The 25,497-nt window shown below is 38.5% G+C and overlaps 1 protein-coding gene across 1 annotated transcript in view; it reads left to right on the top strand.

Annotated features, from left to right (window-relative positions):
- Positions 1–222: 222 nt before the first annotated feature.
- LOC150079982 (BTB/POZ domain-containing protein 6-A-like) overlaps positions 223–25,497 on the top strand; it is a 70,003-nt gene continuing 44,728 nt past the window's right edge. The window contains exons 1-2 of the mRNA XM_090383302.1: positions 223–336; positions 5,762–5,988. Of these exons, the coding sequence (XP_090239428.1) occupies positions 5,768–5,988 (221 nt within the window). The 5' untranslated portion in view covers positions 223–336; positions 5,762–5,767. The remainder of the gene's footprint in view (positions 337–5,761; positions 5,989–25,497) is intronic.

The following is a 25,497-nucleotide window of genomic DNA, read 5'->3' as shown; positions in this document are numbered from 1 at the left end:
GTTTTAAGTAATTTTTCTTGTATAAGTTATTTCATGTTAAACCCCTAGCATTGTCGCTGTTGTGGGTATTAATTGCATCAGGCAATCATGTATCCAATCACTGCCTGCAATATAGATATTAATAAGTGGTCGTCATTTACGTAACCATCGACCAATGATTTCGAAGAGGAGGAGTGGCCTAATTCAGAGAAAAGTTTCGCCGTTTGGAGAAAAAAGGCAGCGATTTTCTCTGTTCAGATCGCTTCTTATCTCGCTCTGCTACTACTGGATACTGTTTTAAAATTTTTGGACTAAGAGTGGGAAGATAATAGATAAAGGAGGAGTCATATTGACTGGGTGAGTGCACACGCCAATTTTATTAAAATTTTACTGAACTCTAATCAACAAATTAGAGATTAAAATCCGGACCATCGCTACCCAAGCGTCAAGCACCAGACACGCCCTGCCCCGTTCCCCGCTAAGCCTAACGCTGTCCAAAGGTCTCAGCCGACCTTGAGTGTTATCTGTGCAACAGTTAAGAAATATTTCATCGACTTTCTCCAACCCAAAGCATTAAAATTATGGACGTCAACGTTGTCTACATGGCTCAAATACCGCCATGGAAGATTTGTGAGTACGAACTTAATTCTTGAAAAAGTCGACAACTTCCGTTTTCTTCGTTACTTACGAGGCTCATGACCTTGAAACTTTGGACTTTCGTAACAAACTTTTAAGCTGAAACTGAAAAGTGGAAGTCATATCACATCATAAAGAACCCTTTTCGTGACCTTTTAATTCAATTCTTGTCTTTCGTTATTGAAAATAATTACCAAAATTTAATAGTTTCGTTTTCCATAGAAATTCCCTCGAGAAATGGGGTTATCTCCTAAATTTGAAACTTTTTCTTGATTCTAGCGATCGATTCAAAATTAAGGAAATGGTGCAGATATACGGCTTCTACTCCTAGCCCAAACTGTGTTTGTCTGTGACGTGTAGATCCTAAATTATGCATTATTTTATACCTCTCTTAGTACGAAGTCAAAAATTCCCTCGGTCACATGACACGTGCCACTTTTTCCAGTGGGGAGGTGGCTCCACCTTTCGCTTACTTCTTGAACTGATTTAAAACCTCAAAGACGAATGAATCCTGGTGAATATTTTAGAGGACTTATTGGATACAAATAGAGCGATAGCGCAATATTTTAGTAAAATCAATGGAATTCCGAGAGTGGAACTAAAAATATTAAACATAGAAACAGAAACATTTTTTAAAAGAATCTCCAAGAATTTAAGATTCTTTGAAATATTAAATTCTTTGACATTCTTCGAAAAAGGTGTCAAATGCCTGTAGGACATTTGTAAGAAATTTTCCAATTGGTTTTTTTGGTTCCTCCACTTTTGCTGTTTAGCATGGCCACAATTCCAAATCCTGGGAACAAGAAAATTATCTTGTGGACATTTTGCTGATTGTGCGTTCATTTCACCAGAACCTAAGTGGGCGAAAAAAAAAAAAAAAAAAAAAAACCATTACGTAAACTACTAAAAAAAATTAACAGAGATGCCAAGTAGTAACAGTAATATTATTCGCCGTATATTGAAAGAAATAATAGATAAGAAAATACAAATTATATGCTTCCCTCCTTACAGAGGTAATTATCCAGTTGACCTTTGAATTTATTCAAACTGTCAGTCTCAATTAACAGAAAAGCAACTTGTTCCAGCAATCAACGACTTATTGGCTAACGCAAAACAGCTTATAATCTAATCTAATCTTATAATCTAATATAATCTAAACTTCAACCCTGTAATATGAATTTATGGCCCCTAGTACTGGAATTCTTTATAACAGGGAATTTCACCTTCGTTCATTTTACTAACCCCTCTCAGAACCTTATAAACCTCAATCAAGTCACTTCTGAGGTGCCTGGTTGTCAAGCTCGTAGCCTACATAATCGAAGTCTTTCTTCTTACGGTCGTTCTCCTGCCCATCTCTCCATTCCAGTTTCCAACCTTTAGACCCTTTCAAGAAGCTCAATGTCTTTTTTCATATGAGGTCTTCATACTTCAACATAGCATTCCAAATGTGGTCATACAATTGCCTTATACAGTGGGATTATAGCTTCTTTATTGGTCTTTGTGGGTAGAATCGCCGATAGAATTGCCGTCCTCCTCATACTAGGTGGAAAAGACCTGAATTCGAGTACCGTCAATGACGTGGGAAAATTTTTATGCAGCGTTTCATAGTGTGGCATAGTTAGTCGATCTCAGGCGATAGTAGGGTGGTTTTTTGCTCCTGGAAATTCGGGTTTTTCGTTCAGCTTACTGAAAATTGACCTCAGAGCGCGCGCAAATTACAGACAGTATAGACAGAGCAATATGGCCTTAGTCACTGATGCTCTTAAAACCCCTGCTATAAAAACAACAAAAGCCCCTTTATTTCCACAGGATAACGTTCCATTAACCTTTCATAGAACACCATGGTCTTTCCTGGCTGCCTATTTGCACTGTTCAGAAAACTTCATATCTGTCCATATTGTAACTCGCAGTTCCCTTTCCTCCTCCACTCTTTTTAATTCAACCCCACTAATTTTATAATTTATTTGTGGGTTGCTGTTTTCCTCGGGTGTAAGACCTTGCATTTAGCATAGGTGCTGCTTCTCTGACCATCCCTAAAGTCTGTTCAAATCATCCTGAAGGAGCGGTGCTTCGCACTGACCATTATCGACTCTTGCAGTTCCGAACTCACCAGAGTGTATGCAACAACACGATCGAGAAATATCCCTTTCAGTAATGTGAATTATCCTATTTCAAATATAACCATAACAGAACCACCATTGTTCATTTTTTAAATAATGCAGATTAACCTTCGTTCTCGTGCTCTAAATGAAGATCTTAGTAGTAATTCTGTGGCCCCTTATTTAGTGACTTCAATGGGCTCCAAGAACCATATCAGGATAAACGGAAGATAGGAAGGTACGCCAACCAAGAAGAGATTTTCAAATAAAGTCGTAATTGGCTGAAGTCAACAAACTCGACAAAAAATATAAAACTACTAAAAAGGTTTATGTGAAAGTGCAACTAATACAAAAAACCAAAATGAAGAACTCTCATATACTCCACAAGTAATGTCATTTCCCTCGGGAATTTTTTACAAATTAGCTAAGAAAAAATTAGCCCTTTGCGAACTTTTCAGTCATTTCGTTTGAAAAACTTTCAATCGAACAGAAACTTTAAATTGTCTAAATCTGAAAACGTTATATTGGTCAACATTTTGTCTAACGAAGATGTCGCTTCTGACACTTATTGTGACCGAATTATAAGGCAACTCAACAGTGATTATTCTTCTTCAACTTTCACCCCTTTGTTCATAGTAGAGGAGCTTTCAAATGTCCTGTTAACATACGAACAAATGTCCTGGAAAGATAATTTCTTGTATTTTTGTCTATTAAACTAATATTTTCTATATATAAATTTTATATAAAAATATTTTTATATTAATATTATTAGTGCAGTTCCCCGGGTTTCAGTGCTTGGCCCATTGTTGGTTTCAATATTTATCAACGATATTGATGAAATTATATATCACGGTTAACGTTTAGGTTTGCATGTGATACAAATGTTGGCTTGGTGGTTGAGGACAGGCATCAGGGTGAGCTACCACAACAAGATCTCGAAAAAACATTGGTCGATGGGCTGAGAAATGGCAGTTGAAGTTTAACATTAACAAATGCAAGGTACTCCATATGGGGACCTGTAAGTCCAGAATAACTTACAAACTTATGGTTAGGTTGCATTCTTGAATACTTGATACAGGTTTAGAGTCCTCACTTTATGAAGGATGTCGGTCTGTTGGAATGGGTGCAGAGAAGGGCAACCAAATTAGTGAACCAAACAAAAGGGTGCTCTTACCTAGAAAAGTTTTAGTTCTGAAAACTGCAGCGTCTGGAGACTAGTGAGCTGCCGGAGATCTTATTGAGTTGTTTAAAGCTCTGAATGGTTTGAGTAAGCTAATGGCACAATTTAACTTGCTGAGACTACCAATATATTCAAGCATAAATAAATTCAAGTTGAGGAAGGATGGTTGCAGGATAGATGCACGGAAGTTTCAATCACCTGCTGCCTTCAGTCAGCAGGTGATTGAATGGTGGAACAGGAATTCATTTGTTGTAGTGGATTGGATGAGTTGAATAAATTCAAGGGAGAACTAAATATAAACATTTGGATGGTATGATGGGTGAACTATGTAGTTTTTATTTTATTTTATTATTATTATTTTTTGCCTTATGGTGTATAAGCTTGCTTTCTTGCATCATTTTCCGTTAATACTACTACTGCTACTACCTGAAAAGCCTGCCCAGTGTTCCCAGCGCCAGGTGGATATAAGTTCACAACGCATTTACCGTTGCCTACCTCGAAAATCTCTGTTCTGCAGCTTTTACTGCCATAACAACAAAGCAAAAAACATTCCTTGTCCACTGGAGAAGGTTCTAGACCAGTGAGTACCCAGGAAAAGGTCAAAGTACAAAATTAAGTCACTTCGTTTTTATCCAAGATCAATGGTATCAGGAGATGAGAATGTTAAAACGAACCATAAAATTTAAGATAGAAAGGTGTTGTTTTCACATGACAGAAACAATCTGGACAGCATATGAGCCTATGTGCAAAATATGGTATACCAATAGAAATTATAAGGAGAGCAAAAAGTTGATAAAATTAACAAAATTTTTAACATTTGGAAGGATGTAGAGGAAGTTGGGCGAAAAACCTGACTTCGGAGGTGCACTGAAACGAGGTGTTTAAACCTTTTAGGGGAAATATTTGATGCATTTACGTAAAGAAAATTTATAAAATTATAAACAAGACTGAAGACGGAACTCAAATAGATAACAACAGCTAGCAACCAATTTATAAAAGTAATTTTATTATTCTGATAGTAATTGCCACCTTTTAAGAGAACCAGGAACTAAATAAAACTGAAACGATTGAAAGAACGTGGGAGAAGAAATAAAAACAGTTTCTTGATTCCCATAGAGACGAACCAGTCATCAAGATTCATTGGAAATGAAATTCCTCATACAGGGGACAATAAAATAAAAGATGGCTGGATTCAGAGGACTCAAATCCTATTTTCTTCACTAACTTTTTTTATTCCAATCTTAGGAATCCCTAATATCATAACTGCCAAATATTCTCCTGGAAAAGATCAGCTGCCGTCCTGTTGAAAACATTTCTGAGCTTTTCAAGATTTTGCCAACATTGTCTTAATTTAAAGAAAATCGTTTCTCGCGTATACAACGATTAACTTTTCTTCTAAGCTTTAAGAAACTTATGAAGTCTCACCATAACCTAATGCATGCTCCTGTTACAGCATAGTTACAGATTCACCTGAACCATACAGAGTGGTGAACTTTCTTGCGTTACCTGATTCTCCAACTATCTATTTCCTTATTTTGCTTCTGCTTTGCTGACACCATTTACCGCCATGGCAGAATACGACTTGCAGGAGAAGTATACCGTGAAGCACCTTTCCGGGACACCGCTGTTCCTTGATATCAAAGCGGCTATCAGACAAAAAACTTTAAACATTACAGTATTCACTCCAACGATCGCAAAATTTTACAAATTTCGCACACATACACACTCTAGCCCATTTTCAAGAGTTTGCATCATGATACAGAATGAATGAGGTGAGGAACTAACGTTCAGACGTCGCTATACATCATAATCTCTGTAAGCATGTATATTGACTGTTTGTTCATAAATATTTTTTCGAAATTTTCAGGTAATCATGAGAACAGTGAGAGAGAGGCTTTATTCCTCCCTGAAGGATTCGAAACTATGTGACGTAACTTTCGTTGTTGGAGTAGAAGAAGAACGAGTGAACGCACACAAATTCATACTTGGGATTGGAAGTCCTGTGTTTGAAGGCATGCTCTATGGCCCTTTAAAGGAAGAAGGAGATATTTTGATCCCTGACGTGACTCCCGAGGCATTCAACATTATGCTCACGTGAGTCATTTCGTGTGTTTTTGTTTCTTACTAGAGTAATGTAATCCATATTTTTTGAAATATTAAAAAAGATCCCTGGATTTTTTAAAAAATTGACTCATCAATAGCTGGATTTTTGAATGATATTTTATTTTTAATTGTATTCAGTTTTTTTTTCGGAAAGTTAAAAAGTATGGGTTCGATTACCTTGGAGTGAGGCACATTCAGGGCATTTTTTTTTTCACTCCACAATGAGGTGTGCATGACTAAGTTCCTGAAACTGGAATCAAGAAACCAGACACACACCAACCATTCCTGTGGAACGCATTTAATACCTCACGGAATCCATGTCCCGAATTCCTGAGCCGGAATTTAATGTAAACGAGGTGCTACGTGGGATTAGATTGGGATGCAATTAATAAACCTGGTACCTAATTTGACAAAATTACTTTTTGTCTGGTAATTTAGATCATATTGCCCCATATCTAATATGTCTCTCAAAATTCTTGTGTTCTGTGGGTTCTTCCCCTTGTACCATATTTCAGTAATGTTTGTTGCAATATTAGGATAACAGTTACGTCATATGCATTTGTCAAATCTATAAATAAAATCATGATGAAATTATTGTTATTTAAATAAGGTCTTTGTGCTCTTACCCTTCTGATATGAGAACCGAGACTTGATTAGCAGTCCATATTGATGAAAGTACTAGCTAATATGAGAGATCTAATTTTCTATAATCTTATTTAGTACTGACTGTATTGTTATTGGTCTATAATTGTAATAATCATTTGGTGATCCCTTTTTATATATTGGAATTACCTTAAATAAAAGTAAATTAGTCGGATGTTAGAAACAGCGATGTCTCTAACGTCCATGTTCTAAACTCCATCAAGAGTGCAGAGAACTGTTCATTATTCCTTTTAACTTCGGTTACTGTGATTCAGATTTCTTGTCCATAAGATTTCTTGTTCTTCAACTGTCTATTTTTTTCCTAACATTAGTTAATCTTATTTCTTTACATGAATATTGTTTTGAATATATCTTTCTCACAGACTAGAGAAAATTCAATTTAAATTAAATTCTTATGGTTTCGAAATCACATTGCCTTTCACCGTCGAAATTATGGAGCTCTTTGTGGTCTCTTCGGAATCATTCTTCTTCACTCTAGACGACAATTCCATGGGTCTCTTTTTGTCTACAATATCAAACTCTGTTATTGATTCTCCATCTCTTCTTGAACAAATACCTTTCGCTGTACCTCGTTTGAATTCTCGTTATAAAATTAATTCCTCACTGTCTGTTCCTCGTATTCATCACTTGCTTGGAAGTCCTCTGTTTCGTGTCCTTCAGGTATTCAATAATTACAATATTGATTTTACTCTTAATCCATCTTTATATACGAATTTACTTCTTACTCTGTTTTCTTAATGTAAATTTTGTACAAAGTCTAATTGAGTATTTGATTATTACTGTTTTGTATTTTCTGTACCTCCTAGAGTTCTCACATTTATTTAGGGTCTGTGTGCCCTGTGCGTGAGAAACGTGTATATAAATAAATAAATAAATATCTCCACTATTAGTATACACGTGTCAGCTGCTCACTTAGTCAATGGGCCTGCTGCGTTAATAATCTATCAAAATGGTCAATCGTAAGCGAAAATCATACCTGTGCTAAACTTGCGAAACACCGCCACATAAGAAAGTACTATCGAAAAGAAGAACCAATCAACAGGAAAGATAACTCAACCTAATAAATACTTCTACTATTATAGATAAACCGAAGCCTCTGTCAATAACCAACGATGCGAAGAGTTTCGTTAGTCCTGCTGTCCTATACGGCTCAGCGAGCTCCATAGCTGCCAATAAAAATGAAACTGCATTTGAGGCGCCAACCAGCTTCGAATATTCCACGTATGGTGACGCGCTATTAGGTGGAAAACATGCGTCCTAATGCAGTCGTCCGTAAATGAGAGCTATGATGCTAATGTTAATGTAAATGTTACGGCCTCCATAAAGCCAGTTGCCACCAGAACGCAACTCTATAGAAATCCTGGTAGACAGCGGCATACTAGTGATAGCATACTACATTCCAAACAGCATTATAATGAAATCCTAGCTGATGCCGTTTCTAAAAGTGGAAAGAGTATTGAAAAGGTAAATAAATATAACCAAATGCACAATAACGCGAGTCTAGATGTCCCAAGGGAAATATCCAACTCGTCTATAGAAGCTTGTCTAGGAACAAATGGAAAAGTAAAGTATCCACAAGCCGATGACCAAAAACTTGATGACATCCAAACGCCTGACGTGAGCGAAATGCAGCAAACCGTCCCAATCGACTTCCCTCCCGCATCCACTAAAATAACTGCTTCTCCCCCACACAGGAAATAATCTACCAGAATCCTCCATCTCACAACATTGATATGCTTCCTGAACAGCACAGTCTTGGACAGATGGTGAAACCAATGAAAAAGAATCTGGAAAAACTGCTTAGCGATAACTATCGACTCAAAATTCAAAGCACTGAGATTAGAGATGAACTGTTACTACTAAGAAAACAAATTAAGGACTTAACATTCCTAGTCACCGACTTAGTTAACCTTTCAGAGCTCTCTATCTAAACTTGGTGATGCCTCAGTCATTACCAACATCCTTTCGTCACACGAACTTGTCAAGCTATATAAATCCAAAGCCGATGCTAGGAGAATTCCATAAATGGAACCTCACAACGGCCTACCCTACAACATCAGAGTACAGTATGTCAAAAAAGCCCTGCCAACCAACCTATGGAGTCCAGAAAAAAACCACAGCAGCCAGATATCATACACACGGGCTCCTCCGTTTTCTCGCTCCCTCAACAAGCATTCACAAGGGGACCAATTAGGACCCCTCAGCTCTCCTTTTACAACTATCTTCCACAGTTCTTGGACCATCCTACGACTCTAACCAGAGACACAAACTCAACCACCTCCTTCGCCTCTGAGAGAACTGTACAAGAACCCCAGATTGATCTCAAAGGGCCCACTAGATCGTTTGCAAAAGCCATTCAGAGCAGCTGCCAGCACATATGCAGACCCTTTCCCTAGGAGTAGGTCTATCACAAGCAGCATGTTGAATCGAGATGGATGGAACGCAATGAAATAAATCAATAAGCGCACTCAGGGGATAGAAATTCTCCGGCTCAGGCATGTTTGTGAAACCTACAACATTACAGCTGTGAATACCCGAGTCAAGCTGTTCATCACTAGGCTGAGGACTACTATCAAGGCCACTGCTATTAAAAGCTTCTCTGCATTAAGGTAGATGTTAGAGCCACCGAAACTAAAATCCCATCAGATTCTTCTTTTGTGCTCTCTTGCCCCAGAGTGCATCTCCACGAGGTTCTGTAAGGACCCGTCCTTACATTAATTAATAAAAATTGTTAAATATTATGAGAATTTAACTGTAATACGAATAGTGGTTTTCTGATAAAAACAACATGGGTTAAGAAGCTCTGGAATTCAAAAATACCTTCCAGTCACTCCCTGTTTAGTTGTAGTTTGTTTGTATGGAAATTCTTTGACGAGTCAGTAAAAGTAAATAACCGTGACAAATCCCCATTAAGACAGAGGCAGATGCACCATAGTAAGGGCCAAGAGCACTTAAGTTGGCTCTCTTAGAAATTTCACAGTGGAACGCCATTAGAGGTGGGCGACGTCACCAGGTGTGCGCGCGTGAGGTCACGGGAAGAGCTGTGACGTTTCTCAGTTAACCTGAACTTCCGCCTCTCGTTCTAGATGGTTCTCGTATATTCTAGGCCACGGAAGTTGGGAAGAAGACCCGCCCACGGAAGATGAGAGGAGACAAATGAGAGCACAGGTAAAGGGATGCGCAGATCTCCTATTGGCCAGGAAGAAAGTGGAGGGAATTTTGAGAGGGAGATTAGGAAGAAGTTTTCGTGGCATTCAGGGAGAAGCTTTCGTGGCATTCGGAAGAAGTTTCGGGGCATTCGGAAGAAGTTTTCGGAGGAGTCGGAAGAGGTTCTCGGAGCGGTCTGGAGAATGATTTGAATGAGTTGGAGAACGATACAAAGCAGAGCAGTAGTCTAATTTGGGTGATAGCTGCAGCCCTGAGGTAGATGGAAGCAACGATAGAAATTCTGCGTATCCCGACAGCCCGTAGGAATGTTCACCTGTAAGCATGGAAGCCGTAGCAAGGAAGAATCACATCCTGAAAATTATATAGGCAAAGCCAGTCTAATGAGTGGTCGAACCATTGACCTACTAGACAACTCTATCCACGGAAGACGAAATGCTGACCGGTAAAGAATATACGACCCTGATTGATTCCAGCCACGCAGTATCCGTTAGGGAGACACCATAAATCACCGAGATCCCCAAAAGAGCGCCCCCGCATTCCAGTACCTGAATGACCGATATGAAAGGAAGCCGAGCAGAGAGGAAAGTTCCAGGCCAAACACGTAAGTCCTAGAGAGTTTACCGAAATAGGTGTACTTAATTTATTAAGGAGAGGACTTTAGGAGAAAAATGTGTATATTTAAGTAATGAATATATGAATAAACGGGTAATGTATTTAAGACGGACGCAGCCTATAATTTGAAGTGAAGCTCCTCATATTAATGCTTGCTGGAAGGAGAGATTATAATAGATAAGTGAGAATTGTTTAAAGTTGAGAAAGGTTTTTATAATATATATGAAATTAAAGGTTGAAATTTCAATTTATTATGAGTTGGTTTGTGGAGAGTATTTCTGATTTGAGTAGGGGCTAATTAAAAGTGATATATATAAAGGTATAGAGGATTAACGGTCCTGAAGGGTAATGTTAAATTGAATTGATTAATATTTCCTGTTAACCTGATTGCAGAAAGGGTGTCTAATTGAATAAATGCAATTTTTTTACAAATTGAGACACGAACTCTGAAGGTTTTTGTGAGCCAGTTCATTGGCTGGTAGTTGTTGGTTTATTATACAGACTGTTCATAAGAAGAGTGAGAAGAATCTATGTAAAGTGTATGACACGACCTATTGAAGTCCCTGTAAAGAACATGAAGAGACACCATGACATAATGAATAATAATGTGTATTAGAGTAGAATATCTGATGATGAAACAATTGAGCTTGAACAAGATATTTACACATATAAAGGTTAATGAAATAACAAGTCACCAGCTAAATATAGTTTGAATAACTGCTATTGCTAGTTTTTGTATGATATGTTAATAAACATTGTTTTATTTTATATTCATGTGTGGGAGTCTGTCATTCCGAAACTCAGCCAATCCTGTGGAGAAATACTTAAAATAATTAAGGTCCCCTACGAGTCAGGTAATCTTCTGAGAACAAACAAGTCAGATGCTAAGTGGGAGGATTGGACTACGGGGATATACATATAAAAAAGGGGATATAAGTAATAAAAAATTAAAATATTAATACAAAAGGAAGATATACAAAAAAAATAACCCCATAAGTAATAAACGTTACCCCGCCCCCCACAATTGGCGAGCGAAAGCCAGGATAATTCTGCACAACGGAAGGCTGAGTTCAGAACGACAGGAAAATAGATATACATGTATATATATGTAATCCAGTTGCTGAAACTGATAGAAAAAATTCAGCTGGCGAGCCAGAAAGCGTAAGTTAGAATTATATATGTATTACTGAGTTGATTATTGTTGAATGAATTTTAGATGGAACAGGTAAATAACGGTGGATTTTAGAGACAAGTATTGATTTAGCGTTGAACTGGAAATTATTATTTATGTACAATTGAATTAATTAGTGAGACCGGACAGGGAAACCTCAAGGATAGATAGGTAAAAATTAATAAGTTTTATAATTATTGGGTGTTGAAATTTTACTAATTGATTATTGATCAAGCAGGTAAATGTTAATGGTAAATTGAATTAGATTATCTAATATAGTTAAAGAATTGTAGAAAGATTAATCGGCAGACATATTAATTAGTTAAAGTTGATAGCTAGAGATTAATAGATATAAAATAAAAATGCCAAGAAAGGGTAGGAAACGCGGCGAGGACTGCGAAAATTTTGGGGGCCACAGTGACGAACATGAAGGCCAAGAAAAACCTGAGGTGAGAATGGTAAGCGGAGTAGCAAGGGGGTCAGGACAAATCAAATACAGCAAGTATTTGAAACCATTCAAGGGGGAATCAGGTGAAAGAGTGGAAAAATTTATTAATAAGTTAAAGTTAATTAAGGATAAGGAAGAGCTAAGCGATATGGATGTCATAACTATAGGGGAATTTAAATTAGAAGGACAGGCATTAGAAAAATACAGGCAGGCTACAGTGGCAGAAGAAATAGTAACGCTCCACAGATTCGCTGAGACATTAAGAAAATTATTTGGGAAAAAGAATGACTTGTTAACAAGCGTAGGAAAGTTGGGAGGATACACGCAAACCACTCGCGAAACAGTAAGCGAATTCCACCAGCGCCTCCTAAATTTAAAACTAAACACAGAAACATCGGAATCGGAGAAACAGGCATTCGAAAAAATACTAACTGGGCAGTTCATCACAGGGCTCAGGCACAGTTTTAAAAAAGAAGTACTAAGGAAAAACCCAGAAACATTAACAGAAGCGTACTCACACTCATTAGAGGAAGAAAGACTTGAAAACTTTAGTAGAAATACGGGGGCAAAGGAGATAAACGCGATAACCGACAGAAAGCAGCCTGAAACAGGAAAGGAATCGAGGGAGTGGGGAAGCGAAATCGAAGGGTTAGCTAAACATTTAAATAGCATCGAAAGAAAGATGGAGTGGATGATGGAAAGGCTCTCCTTAAGCAATGATGCTAGAGAAATTCAGCAACAAACGGAAGTGAAACAAAGATTGGGTATAGTTTCACGAACAAACGAGGGGGGAGACAAGGACGGCGGTCGTAAATGGTGTTATAAGTGCCAGAACTCAGACCATTGGACCCGCTACTGCAAAGTGAAACAGGGTGCTAAAGAAAGCTGGGAAAGGGAAGAGTATTGGGAACGAGACAGGTACCCACACGTAAAAAACCCCAGAAACATGGACAAGCACAGGGAGGAAAGGCATTGCGCAAAACAAGGGGGGTATCGGAATGAACGAGAGCGCATTAACAATGCCGTAGTCAAGAGACATGGATCTTTTAGACATGCCCGCTGCGGGAGGCCATCATTACACTTAAACACCGCCAAAGGAAAGGCCATATCTTTAGGTGCGGTAAGTGCTAAGGGCAGTAGAAACGACCTATTATATGTGAGGGGCAGCTTAGGAGGAGTACCAGGTAAGTTTCTGGTGGACACAGGAGCCTCGAGGTCTATTTTAATGTGGGACTACCTCATTAAATACTGCAAAAGGCCGAGTAAGGGAGATATAAGATGTTGCCGCGATTTTCTTGTGGAGGGGGTAGGTGCTGGAGAAATTCACACCGATTACATTGTCAGAGACAAGGTAAGAATACAGGGGTGTGATAACTTGGTGGCCCATTCATATTTTGTGGCAAACAGAATAAACAGTCGTCGACACGACGCAATACTAGGCACGGACCTCCTAAGGAAGTTAAGAGCCAAGATAGATGTGAGAAATGGCCGCATTACCTTCGGCAGTAATACCCAGGCGAGTCCAAAGGTAGACAGGAGGCGAAAGGCAGGCGTCAGAGCCCAGTATGAGCCAGAGAAAGGGGAAACTCCAAAGGAAGCTAGTGGGGAAGAATTAGAAGGGTGTAAGGCAAGCACAGATAATAAAGTTCTGGTTACACAAAACAAATGGAAATTAAATAAGAACACCAAAACAAATAGGAATAATGAGGGAAGGTGCCAAGAGAAGGGGAGGGTGTTACACGTAGGAATTTTGGAAACGAGAGAAAGGGTCGGTTTACATTCAGGAGAGAAAACACATGAAGGGGGAGAAAATGGCTGTGATGAGAAGGATCGCAAATTAAATGGAGCAACAGAAATTAAAGGAATCGAAGGATTGGGAAGTTACAGAACTGAAGCTTCCAGTGAGGAGAAGGCATACAAACTGAAGGAAATAAACAGGATGCAGCAAATGTATCTAGGAGCAGTATTCGACGAAAATATGGGATGGGAGTAAGTAATGAAGCTTAATATAAGTTTAAGTAATGTCTGGTATATGAGTGTAATTAGAAAGTATAGAAAGGCAATTAGAGGAGATTGGCTGTCAATTAAGTGGATCTGGGATAAAGGCATATCCGTCTGAGGAAAGAAAGAAAGAAAAAAATTTACATATGGAATATAAATTTTTTTAGGGGAAGAGGAATGCTATGTAAGGACCCGTCCTTACATTAATTAATAAAAATTGTTAAATATTATGAGAATTTAACTGTAATACGAATAGTGGTTTTCTGATAAAAACAACATGGGTTAAGAAGCTCTGGAATTCAAAAATACCTTCCAGTCACTCCCTGTTTAGTTGTAGTTTGTTTGTATGGAAATTCTTTGACGAGTCAGTAAAAGTAAATAACCGTGACAAATCCCCATTAAGACAGAGGCAGATGCACCATAGTAAGGGCCAAGAGCACTTAAGTTGGCTCTCTTAGAAATTTCACAGTGGAACGCCATTAGAGGTGGGCGACGTCACCAGGTGTGCGCGCGTGAGGTCACGGGAAGAGCTGTGACGTTTCTCAGTTAACCTGAACTTCCGCCTCTCGTTCTAGATGGTTCTCGTATATTCTAGGCCACGGAAGTTGGGAAGAAGACCCGCCCACGGAAGATGAGAGGAGACAAATGAGAGCACAGGTAAAGGGATGCGCAGATCTCCTATTGGCCAGGAAGAAAGTGGAGGGAATTTTGAGAGGGAGATTAGGAAGAAGTTTTCGTGGCATTCAGGGAGAAGCTTTCGTGGCATTCGGAAGAAGTTTCGGGGCATTCGGAAGAAGTTTTCGGAGGAGTCGGAAGAGGTTCTCGGAGCGGTCTGGAGAATGATTTGAATGAGTTGGAGAACGATACAAAGCAGAGCAGTAGTCTAATTTGGGTGATAGCTGCAGCCCTGAGGTAGATGGAAGCAACGATAGAAATTCTGCGTATCCCGACAGCCCGTAGGAATGTTCACCTGTAAGCATGGAAGCCGTAGCAAGGAAGAATCACATCCTGAAAATTATATAGGCAAAGCCAGTCTAATGAGTGGTCGAACCATTGACCTACTAGACAACTCTATCCACGGAAGACGAAATGCTGACCGGTAAAGAATATACGACCCTGATTGATTCCAGCCACGCAGTATCCGTTAGGGAGACACCATAAATCACCGAGATCCCCAAAAGAGCGCCCCCGCATTCCAGTACCTGAATGACCGATATGAAAGGAAGCCGAGCAGAGAGGAAAGTTCCAGGCCAAACACGTAAGTCCTAGAGAGTTTACCGAAATAGGTGTACTTAATTTATTAAGGAGAGGACTTTAGGAGAAAAATGTGTATATTTAAGTAATGAATATATGAATAAACGGGTAATGTATTTAAGACGGACGCAGCCTATAATTTGAAGTGAAGCTCCTCATATTAATGCTTGCTGGAAGGAGAGATTATAATAGATAAGTGAGAATTGTTTAAAGTTGAGAAAGGTTTTTATAATATATATGAAATTAAAGGTTGAAATTTCAATTTATTATGAGTTGGTTTGTGGAGAGTATTTCTGATTTGAGTAGGGGCTAATTAAAAGTGATATATATAAAGGTATAGAGGATTAACGGTCCTGAAGGGTAATGTTAAATTGAATTGATTAATATTTCCTGTTAACCTGATTGCAGAAAGGGTGTCTAATTGAATAAATGCAATTTTTTTACAAATTGAGACACGAACTCTGAAGGTTTTTGTGAGCCAGTTCATTGGCTGGTAGTTGTTGGTTTATTATACAGACTGTTCATAAGAAGAGTGAGAAGAATCTATGTAAAGTGTATGACACGACCTATTGAAGTCCCTGTAAAGAACATGAAGAGACACCATGACATAATGAATAATAATGTGTATTAGAGTAGAATATCTGATGATGAAACAATTGAGCTTGAACAAGATATTTACACATATAAAGGTTAATGAAATAACAAGTCACCAGCTAAATATAGTTTGAATAACTGCTATTGCTAGTTTTTGTATGATATGTTAATAAACATTGTTTTATTTTATATTCATGTGTGGGAGTCTGTCATTCCGAAACTCAGCCAATCCTGTGGAGAAATACTTAAAATAATTAAGGTCCCCTACGAGTCAGGTAATCTTCTGAGAACAAACAAGTCAGATGCTAAGTGGGAGGATTGGACTACGGGGATATACATATAAAAAAGGGGATATAAGTAATAAAAAATTAAAATATTAATACAAAAGGAAGATATACAAAAAAAATAACCCCATAAGTAATAAACGTTACCCCGCCCCCCACAGTTCGTAACCCAGCAGTCTGGCCGACAGATGCCTTAATTAAGCAATTTATTGAAACCAAAAATGACACCAACCACAAGGCCCATGTTATACACCAACGTCAATCAGATTTCAAGAGACAAATGGATGTTTTCCAAATGTCATTAATTTTTTTCTACAAAATATTAGGAGCCTCGCTAACAAGTTCCATACCTTGCAAGGCCTGCTTCTCCAGGAAGACATTGATTTCTTCTGCATCTCGGAAACATGGATTGATGAGGGGAAACACCTTGGTGTGCACTTTTCGTTCACTCGTTATCGCTATCTAGCAAACTCGAGAAAAGATAAGAGAGGAGGCGGTGTTGTCATCCTCTTTCAGGCAGTTACATGTTCACAGTAGTAAAACACCACACTACGAAGCAGCCATTGCAATTTTCAGGAAGAATGGTAAAAGGATCCAAATTGGCCTCATGTATCCCCCCAGAACACACCCCATCAATCAAAGACTTCTTTTCATGGATATCTTTCCATACGTGGAATATCTAACCCCGAAATCCAAACAACCGTTTTAGGGGATTTTAACATGCCTTTGCCAAGGTTCAAGGAGGCAAGGCGAGACATGGAAGATACCATGCTGACCTTGGGGCTTACACTCCTAGATACTCCACCGACCAGGGGTAATTAGCATTAGCATTAGCATTAGTAGAGGCATTTGATGCAAGAAAGCAAGCTTATGCAGCATCAGCCAAAAAAAAAAAAAAAAAAAGTAACATAAATAAATAAAAATAACCACTTCCACTTCACCCCTCTGTTCGTTCGAAATACCTGTCCAGCTGAGCCTTAAACTTATTTAGGCTATCAACTTCCACGACAAGGGATGGAAGTCTGTTCCACCCACCAACAACCCGCTGGCTAAAGGCAAATTTCCGCACATCTATCCTACATCTGTCTTTCCTCAATTTGAATTTATGCCCTCTCAGGTGATTTTTCTGAGCTAGAGGAAGAATCCCATCAGCATTGAGCATGCTCAAACCATTCAAGGCTTTGTACACCTCTATCAGATCACCCCGCTGGTGCCTAGGTCCTTGATAGTGTCTTTCACAATTTAGAGAAAACTAAAATCATCCCCTATAATTCCAAGTTCAAGTCTTTCCAATAGTTTTTGAATCTGCACAGGCATCTGTAACCCTAGTCTCATTGAGCAAATCCGCGGACCCCTGACGCACTGTGGCCATATTTGCCGATGCGCCTAATAAATCCCTAAATCAGCAACAACCGCGGACCCGGTGCGTATTGTAAATACGTTCTCAACCGACCTGACCAAGCCAAATGTTATCCTTGCTGAACTTAAAGCTTTTAGTTGGAACGACCTGTACTCCAAACCTGTGGAGGAAGCAATAAATGCCCTTCCTAATCAATTGAAACACATTGCTCTCATTGGTGCGTCGAAGGCATTTAATATCTCCTCAAAAATCAAGCGGTGGTTCAGCCCTGAAGCAAAACATGCTTTCAACCTAAAACAAAAAGCCTACAGAACATGGAAAAGGTCTGGATCCCTGCAAGACCACATCCATTTCAACAAACAAAGAGCGAATTTCCTGCGCGTAAGAAGGAGGGCCCATCTTCTGTATATCCAAAGAAGGCTCAGGCATTCTAGACGCATTGCTACTACACGTGGACGTCAGGTGATAATGGATGAAGGAAGTTTCAAACAGTGGTCACACTCAACCTTCCACCCTGATCTCGAACATCCTCCCCTCCCCTCCCTGTAGCAGCCATCACAGCAGCCAGATCCTCACTTTCGCATGTTAAGATCTCGAGAGAGATGATAATGAAAGCGATTAACAGCCTACCCAACAAAGCTACAGTTGGTCCCGACGGATTTCTACTCTTTATTCTGAAAATTTGCATTGTCTACGTGATCGTCTTTTCACATAACATCTTCAACCGCATTTTCCAGTCTTGTTTCACACCGACAACGTGGAACATCTATCATTCTCTACCAGTACCATAAACTAACAAACCGAATGTCCTAAAAGACTATAGAGCAATCGCCATGTACCGTGGGCTGTTAAAAGTTTTTTAAAAAACAATCGAACCCATCTTAGTCGAACACTGTTTCAACGGACGACCACAGCATCTTCACACTGTTATTCGTAGAAGGTCCACATTTTTTAATCTCATAATGACCAGCTGGGAAATCGAAAAAGCCCTAAATGCAACGAAACAACTAGAAATCGTATTCCTGGACATACAAGCAGTTTTTGACACACGACAGAGCTGGTAAAAATTTTGAAATATTACTTCAGAATCAAAGGAAACCTACTTGTTATTCTAAATCAACTTCTCAACAACAGGAAAATTCATATCAAATATAACCATAAATTGGAGACACCACTACGACCTCTGTCGGCATCCCACAAGGGGGCGTTCTTTCCTCGTGGTTCTTCTCCACAGCTTTAGAGCCCTTCCTTGCGGAGCACCCAAACTTCCTCTCATATGCTGATGATCTCAAGATGGTCGTCACATCAGATGATCCAGAGCAAAAGCAGATACATTCGCCTTTGAAACACAGAACATCCTGATTTTTCCCCAGGATTATCTACGGTGTCTCTGGCTAAAGTTGAATCCTCAGAAAGCAGCTCAGATGACCTTCACAAAAAGGAACACAAAGAATGAAATAACACTCAAAATCGACTGGACCGTCATTGAAAAAGTTCATTCTCACACCGATTTCGGGTTGAAGTGAGATGACAGACTGACCTTCAAAGGCCACCTTAATATGGCCAGACAGAAAACGCTCATGGCCCTCTGGGCAATCCGACAGGAGCTGATCAGTCTTAGGCTTCGATGGTTTCTCTTGGATTACGTTCAAAGAAATTTTATCCCCGTACCGCTCTATGCATCTGTGCTTTTGTCAAGGGCTGAATGGATTCACCCGACATTTAGGAAATGATGACAAACCTCGGAGTCTCGAACGAATCCGGTGCAGTGCCAATTCTTGTCTTAGATCTTCACTACAAAACCTGCAATACCTAGAATCAGTGCTTCCCCGAATACGTTCGGACCATATCAACTCCCTGGGAATTGATGCCTCAGCTTTCTGCAGCTCGAAGCGCTACGGACAGGACATCCTGAAAGAAGTGTATAAAATAAAACTATTGACTGCACCACTTTCACAGTTTTGAAACTTCAGAGTCTATTTGAGCTTACTTGTAAATACAATATGTTTTCCTTTTTTTTTTTAAATTCAATGTAATCGCCTTGAATATTTATAATATACACCCCTCTAGCCAAACCAGGCTGTTCCATCTTTTTATTTTCACATCAGTGGAAATAAAAAGATGTTAATAATAATAATAATAATAATAATCTGTGATCTGAAAATTGATTTTATAGTATGCAAAAATTAGCATACTTGAACTTTATATTTGTCATAAAGTGATCTAAACAAGAACTTAGTTCTATCACTCTCCATATTTTGCTGCTTAATAATTCCAAATAAGATGTGTTTAAACCAATAATTGTTTAAAATCGCAGAGTATCTGAATATCTGATGAATATCTGCTTACTCACAGAGATATCAAACCATTCTGGAATTTCATGAAGCATAAGAACATAACCAGTAGAAAGTTACAACTCCGTAACGCAGATGGAATTCTCTTATCTGACGAATTCAGTATTGCTCAAGAGTTTGCCAAACACTTTTCTAGAATTCAAACAAATGATACATTGAGACCTGCCTCATTTCCTGACTTCACACCTGTTAAAGATGATATCCTCATTAATCTCTTTATCACTGATGAAGATTTAAATTCGGCATTAAAAAGCATGAGAAATGACTATACTAGAGGCCCAGATGACATTCCAGGCTTATTTTGGAAAAGGACTGTCACGCCACTGCTAGACGTTGCGGAGAACTAAATAATCCACTGCGTTCAGTCCTGAACAATCTTAGTAGCCTGCAAAGATTCTTCCCATCAAATGCAGCGAGAATATTTAACTCACTACAGATAGATGCCGAAAAACTGTGTGAGGATGCAACATACCGGAAAGAGATCTTCCAGGATTCGTACAGGCTTACTGAAATATGAATCGGCTGCAAAGTACTAAAGAATTGTGAATAAAAGTGAAGCTTTCTGCTTTAAGAACAATAATCTGTTGACTGTAAAAATATACCTTCTGTAACAGTTATGTTAATATGTAAGTTATATGTGCTGTATAATGTATGTACAGAATCATTAATGTGTAAATACTGTATATATTAAACATAAAATGTGTATATAATATTTCGGGACGAGACTACGTGTTCAGTATATGTAACCCACTGCACGTAGTATCTCGTACCCTGATATGTACTTAGCACCCTCCTGGCACTTTGCCGTCCCGGGGTGGTTTCCTTATGGAAATAAACAGATAATAATAATAATAATAAAACATTGAAACCCCTCATACTGCGGATCTTCAACCTGTCTCTCAGGCTGGGGAAGTATCCTAAGCACTTTAAGCAGGTCAATATAGTTCCTATTTTCAAAAAAGGTGATAAAAATGACGTATGCGATTACAGACCCATAACCTTGCAAAACAGCCTGGCTAAACTCTTCGACACAGCAGTGCACAAACATCTCTTCGAATTCATCAAGCCTTTTATCGATCAGAATCAACATGGTTTCTGCAGTGGCAAGTCAGTAGTCACAAATTTACTTCCTTTCTGGAAATACACCTCGGAAGCTCTTGATAACCACCTAGAAGTTGATGCAGTCTACACAGACATATCCAAGGCATTTGATAAAGTCCCGCACGAACAACTTCTGGAAAAACTTAAGCTATATGGTATCCGTGACCCTTTGCTCTCATGGCTACGCAGCTATATTACGCATCGTTCCTTGAGCGTTATCATAGATCAAGTGAACTCAGACTGTTTTATACCACTAAGCGGAGTACCACAAGGCTCTCCCTTAGGTCCTCTTCTCTTCATTGTTTTCGTGAATGATCTTCCTTCTTTCATGTACACCTCAATGTTCAAGTTGCTCTCTATGCAGATGATCTTAAGATCTACTCAGCAGTGAAGGAGACTACCGATTCTCAACAGCTTCAATGTGCTCTCAATAAATTCTCTCTGTGGCTATCTCTGAATGGCTTGTCTGCTAACCCCTCGAAGTGCAAAGTAATCTCTTTCTCATCTTGCAGATCTCCACAACTAATGAATACGGAGTATAGTATTAACTCTGTGATCATCGAAAGGTGTGACCAAGTTAACGACTTGGTCGTTAACGAGTGCTAAATTCGATGCCCATGTCCTTAAAATCACCAGCAAAGCATTCAAAACACTGGGATTCATCAAACGGAACACATACAAGTTCAAAAACTACAGGTATGCGGTTATCCTTTATAAAACTATTGTTCTGCCAATCCTTGAATTCAGTTCACCCATCTGGAATCCTCACACAAAGACTTTAACTAACAAAATTGAAGCAGTCCAAAAAAACTGTCCGTTACCTTACGTACCGCAATCCTCTATTCTATCACTCAGTGTATTATGAATCGCTGTGTGATTACTTTCATCTGAGTCCTCTGTGCACTAGAAGAGTTACTGCTGACATCGCCCTTCTAGCCAAAGTAATCACTGGAATTTACGAAGCATCTGATATCCTGTGTAAAATAAACTTGAATGCTCCTTGTAGACAAGTCAGGAACCTTACACCGTTTCGCCTTGACTCTGCCAACACGGACTTAATGAAGTTCAGTCCACTGAACAGAATCAGCAAATCAGCAAATGACTCTCGCATTGACTTCTTTGACAACTCCCAATCACTGATGAACTCCATCCACAAGTTTGCCTCTTCACTTAAACTGCAAAGTGACTAGCTCACATCTAATTATTGTAGCTTTTTATTTGTTATATTATTTTTCTGTTCTCTAACGGATTAATTATTACTTGTTTTACCGGTAACTTAACTTAATACAATCCTCTTTTGTACATATGCTTTATTGTTTGAATCTATATCAATGTTTATCGTCCTGTTGGATTTCATATTATTGTTATTATGTTTATTGATCTGATCTCAGATACACTGTTAATGGTTACCTGTTGTGTATCTTGTTATTAATAAAATAAAATAAAAATAAAATAAAATTTGAGTATCAATCACATTTAATATTAATATTAAAATCTCCTCCAAATATAGTTTTATAAGCCTGTATGTCAACTCATTGCAAAATTGTGTTTTCCAATTCTATTAGGAAATTGTTAATAGATTCTGATGGTGGCCTATAAAAAAAACACAAATCATGAATGAATTATTAGGATCTTCTCCTAATAATTTCAAACAACAGTTTTCACAAGATTCAGTTAACTGGTTAACCTGTACTGCCTTGAAGCATGTTCTATAATAAATTATAATTCTTCCACCTCTCCTAGTCCTAACATATACATGTTGTCATAACCAACAAGATTTACCCCTTCACGGGGGAAGAAACCCACAAAAAAAAAAGAAAACGTTCTTTTTATAATAATAATAATCTTTATTATTACCAGTTTTGTTGAATATTTTTCGTAGATATAACTTGTTCGGCAAGTATGCTTTAATGGCGATTCATTTAAGCCTATGGGCACAATGCCCTTCCTTTGAGAAGGGGATCCTGTCATTAACTTCGATTCTTTCTATATCTTAGAGTAGAAAAAATTTATGTATGGTCAGACGAAGTCACATTCAAATTAAATGGATATTTGAATCGTCACAACAACATTGAGGACTACGCTCCTTTATCGCTTATTAAAATATGGCAATGTGTGGTCTTCATCGGTTGCCTCAATCACTGCCCATCTGAGTTCTCCTAATTATTCGCTTACAATTCCTTTCGATTCAGAAGTGGTGCTTGAGCATATATCCTTCTGATATTCCTTCAGTAATTTGCAATCTCCTCTTTTCAATCTTATCTGACTTAAAATCTCTCTACCCCATTCAGTCAAATTCATCCGTTTGCCCAAACTCCATGGACCACTTAAATCTGTTTGATTTCTTTCCTCTGAAACTAGACTTTTTCTACTTCGACTTTTTTAACAGTGAAGTAATTATCATTGGCGATTTTGTTTTCTAGTCAGATGGACCGAGCTTAGCTAGATGCTCAGGGTTTTTCAATAATTAATAACCTTCCATGGATAATTCATTTGCGTACCAGAATACCAGACAATTTTAACCACCCACCCAATACTCTTTAACTTTTCCCTCACAAGTAACCCTTCCAAGTACATGGTCGGCTTGAACGATCCTCTAAGCACTTCAGCGCACAACTTGGTGATGGTCTTGTCTCCAATGGAGATTTTTCCTCTTATAGCCATTCTCAATCGCGTGTTGTTTGGCATCACAAGAATCTATAATGCGATGATCTTACAAATATGAAGAGTTAGTTTATGGGAAGATTTTATTTTGTGAGTTGGGAATAAATTATTCTTTGACATTATAAATCTTTGATATGAAAAGGGAATTTTTGATATTTAAGAGAGGCATATATGGGAGGAATACTAGATTTAGAAATAAGCGATTATAGATGTGCAAATTGAAAAGCACTCAAATAGAAGAGAAAGCAACATATAAATGCAAATGCATGAGAAAAGAGGTGAACTGTGAGTAAACAAAAAAAGCCGCCCCATACTAGGGAAGTAGTGGTCATTAGTGAACAAGTTGGAAAGAGTTACTGGAAACAGAACAATGGGTTGGTGATCTATGCAGCATCTCGTGAGTCCCCCGATGGGCTAGCGTTTGGGTCGAAAAAGACCAGGTCACTGTGGCAGATTTTTGGTAAGTTACAAACATTTTGTAAATGTGAATAGACGAAAATGGCTATCCTGGGAGACGACGGCAGATATTAAAGGGTTGTGTTGCCCTGAGAACTAGACAATAAAATTAAGGGAACAAGCCTTGGTTTGCACACGGGGCAAAATGGTTGTGGTAAATTTTTAACTAATAGAAAAGGCGGAAAGTTAGGAGAATTCTTGGGATTGGTGGAGAGTCCTATGAGAGGAGATTTGAGCGACAGAGAAAAGTTGGGGGTGGTTAGTGTGAAGAAAGAGAGAAGTGACTAAAAGAGTGATCATGGAGACAGAGTGAAAAAAGGAAGTCGGGCAGTGCAGAAATATAGGGAGTGCAAAAAGGGCCCTAGACAGTAAGAAGGAAAATAGTTAAAAGTAGCACGTAAAGGGAAGTTCAAGTATGATAAGAAAAAAAGTTATGACAGACGGTTAAGTGAACCAGGAAAGGTAACGACCTCTTGGAGAAAGATACGAGTGACCCGGAGAAAACGAGTTGTGTATTCAGAGCAGGAAGTCCAGGAGATCCAGGATGCCAGACCTAAGTAGCCAAGAATTCCGGAAAATTATCCGAAGCAGAGTTGGGAGGAAGCAAATGAAGGAAACCAGGAAGGAAAGCCCTAGACAGCCTGGACAGCCTAAGATGAAAGCCTGTAACCTCCCTGGAGAAGAAGGAAAAAGATAGAAGTATGTGAGCGATATATTAAGTACATTCTACCTTAACAAGGACAGTTAGTAAAATAGTAGAGTAATTAATGAAAGGGGTAGAACTAGAATAAAGAAAGATTCTGAATATGTTTTAAATGATAGATAATTAAGTTATATGAGAAACTCTGAATACAGCGTTTTAATTGATGAAGATTTGTGTACAATTGGTTTATCTGAATGATTACTAACAAGGAGGGAAATTAAGATACTGAAGATTGTCTGCAAGTATATTGCAACAGTGTGGCGAGAACAAAGCTGAATGATAAATGTAGCATATTTGATTATTACTATATGAAACAGTATTGAATGCAGGAGTAAAGAAAATAGATGCAGTTAATGTTCAAGTGTTAGGAGTTAATTAGGGAATAAGGCAAGAATGAATCATGTTTTTTTCTTATATAATTGTAAAATCAGAATAACTAGTGAAGGAAAATGGAATAAGAATAACATATGCAAGGTATCTCTGAGTCAACTTTGTATATACCATGATCATATACTATCTAGTTCAAGTGTATATTATGTTGTATGTAATAAATTTCATGTTTTATTTTCACATTGAGTCCTGTTATTCTAAATAACACACGCCTTGCTTGCCTAGTTAAGTGTCTGCTCTCCCACAAATTGGCGAGAGAATCCCGGACACTGACTAA

Source organism: Mastigoproctus giganteus, chromosome 10, assembly GCF_048544385.1.
Source record: "Mastigoproctus giganteus isolate SK-2022 chromosome 10, ASM4854438v1, whole genome shotgun sequence".
Lineage (NCBI taxonomy): Eukaryota > Metazoa > Arthropoda > Arachnida > Uropygi > Thelyphonidae > Mastigoproctus > Mastigoproctus giganteus.
Note: the sequence above shows the minus strand (reverse complement) of the source record. Positions and strands in the feature narration are given on the sequence as shown.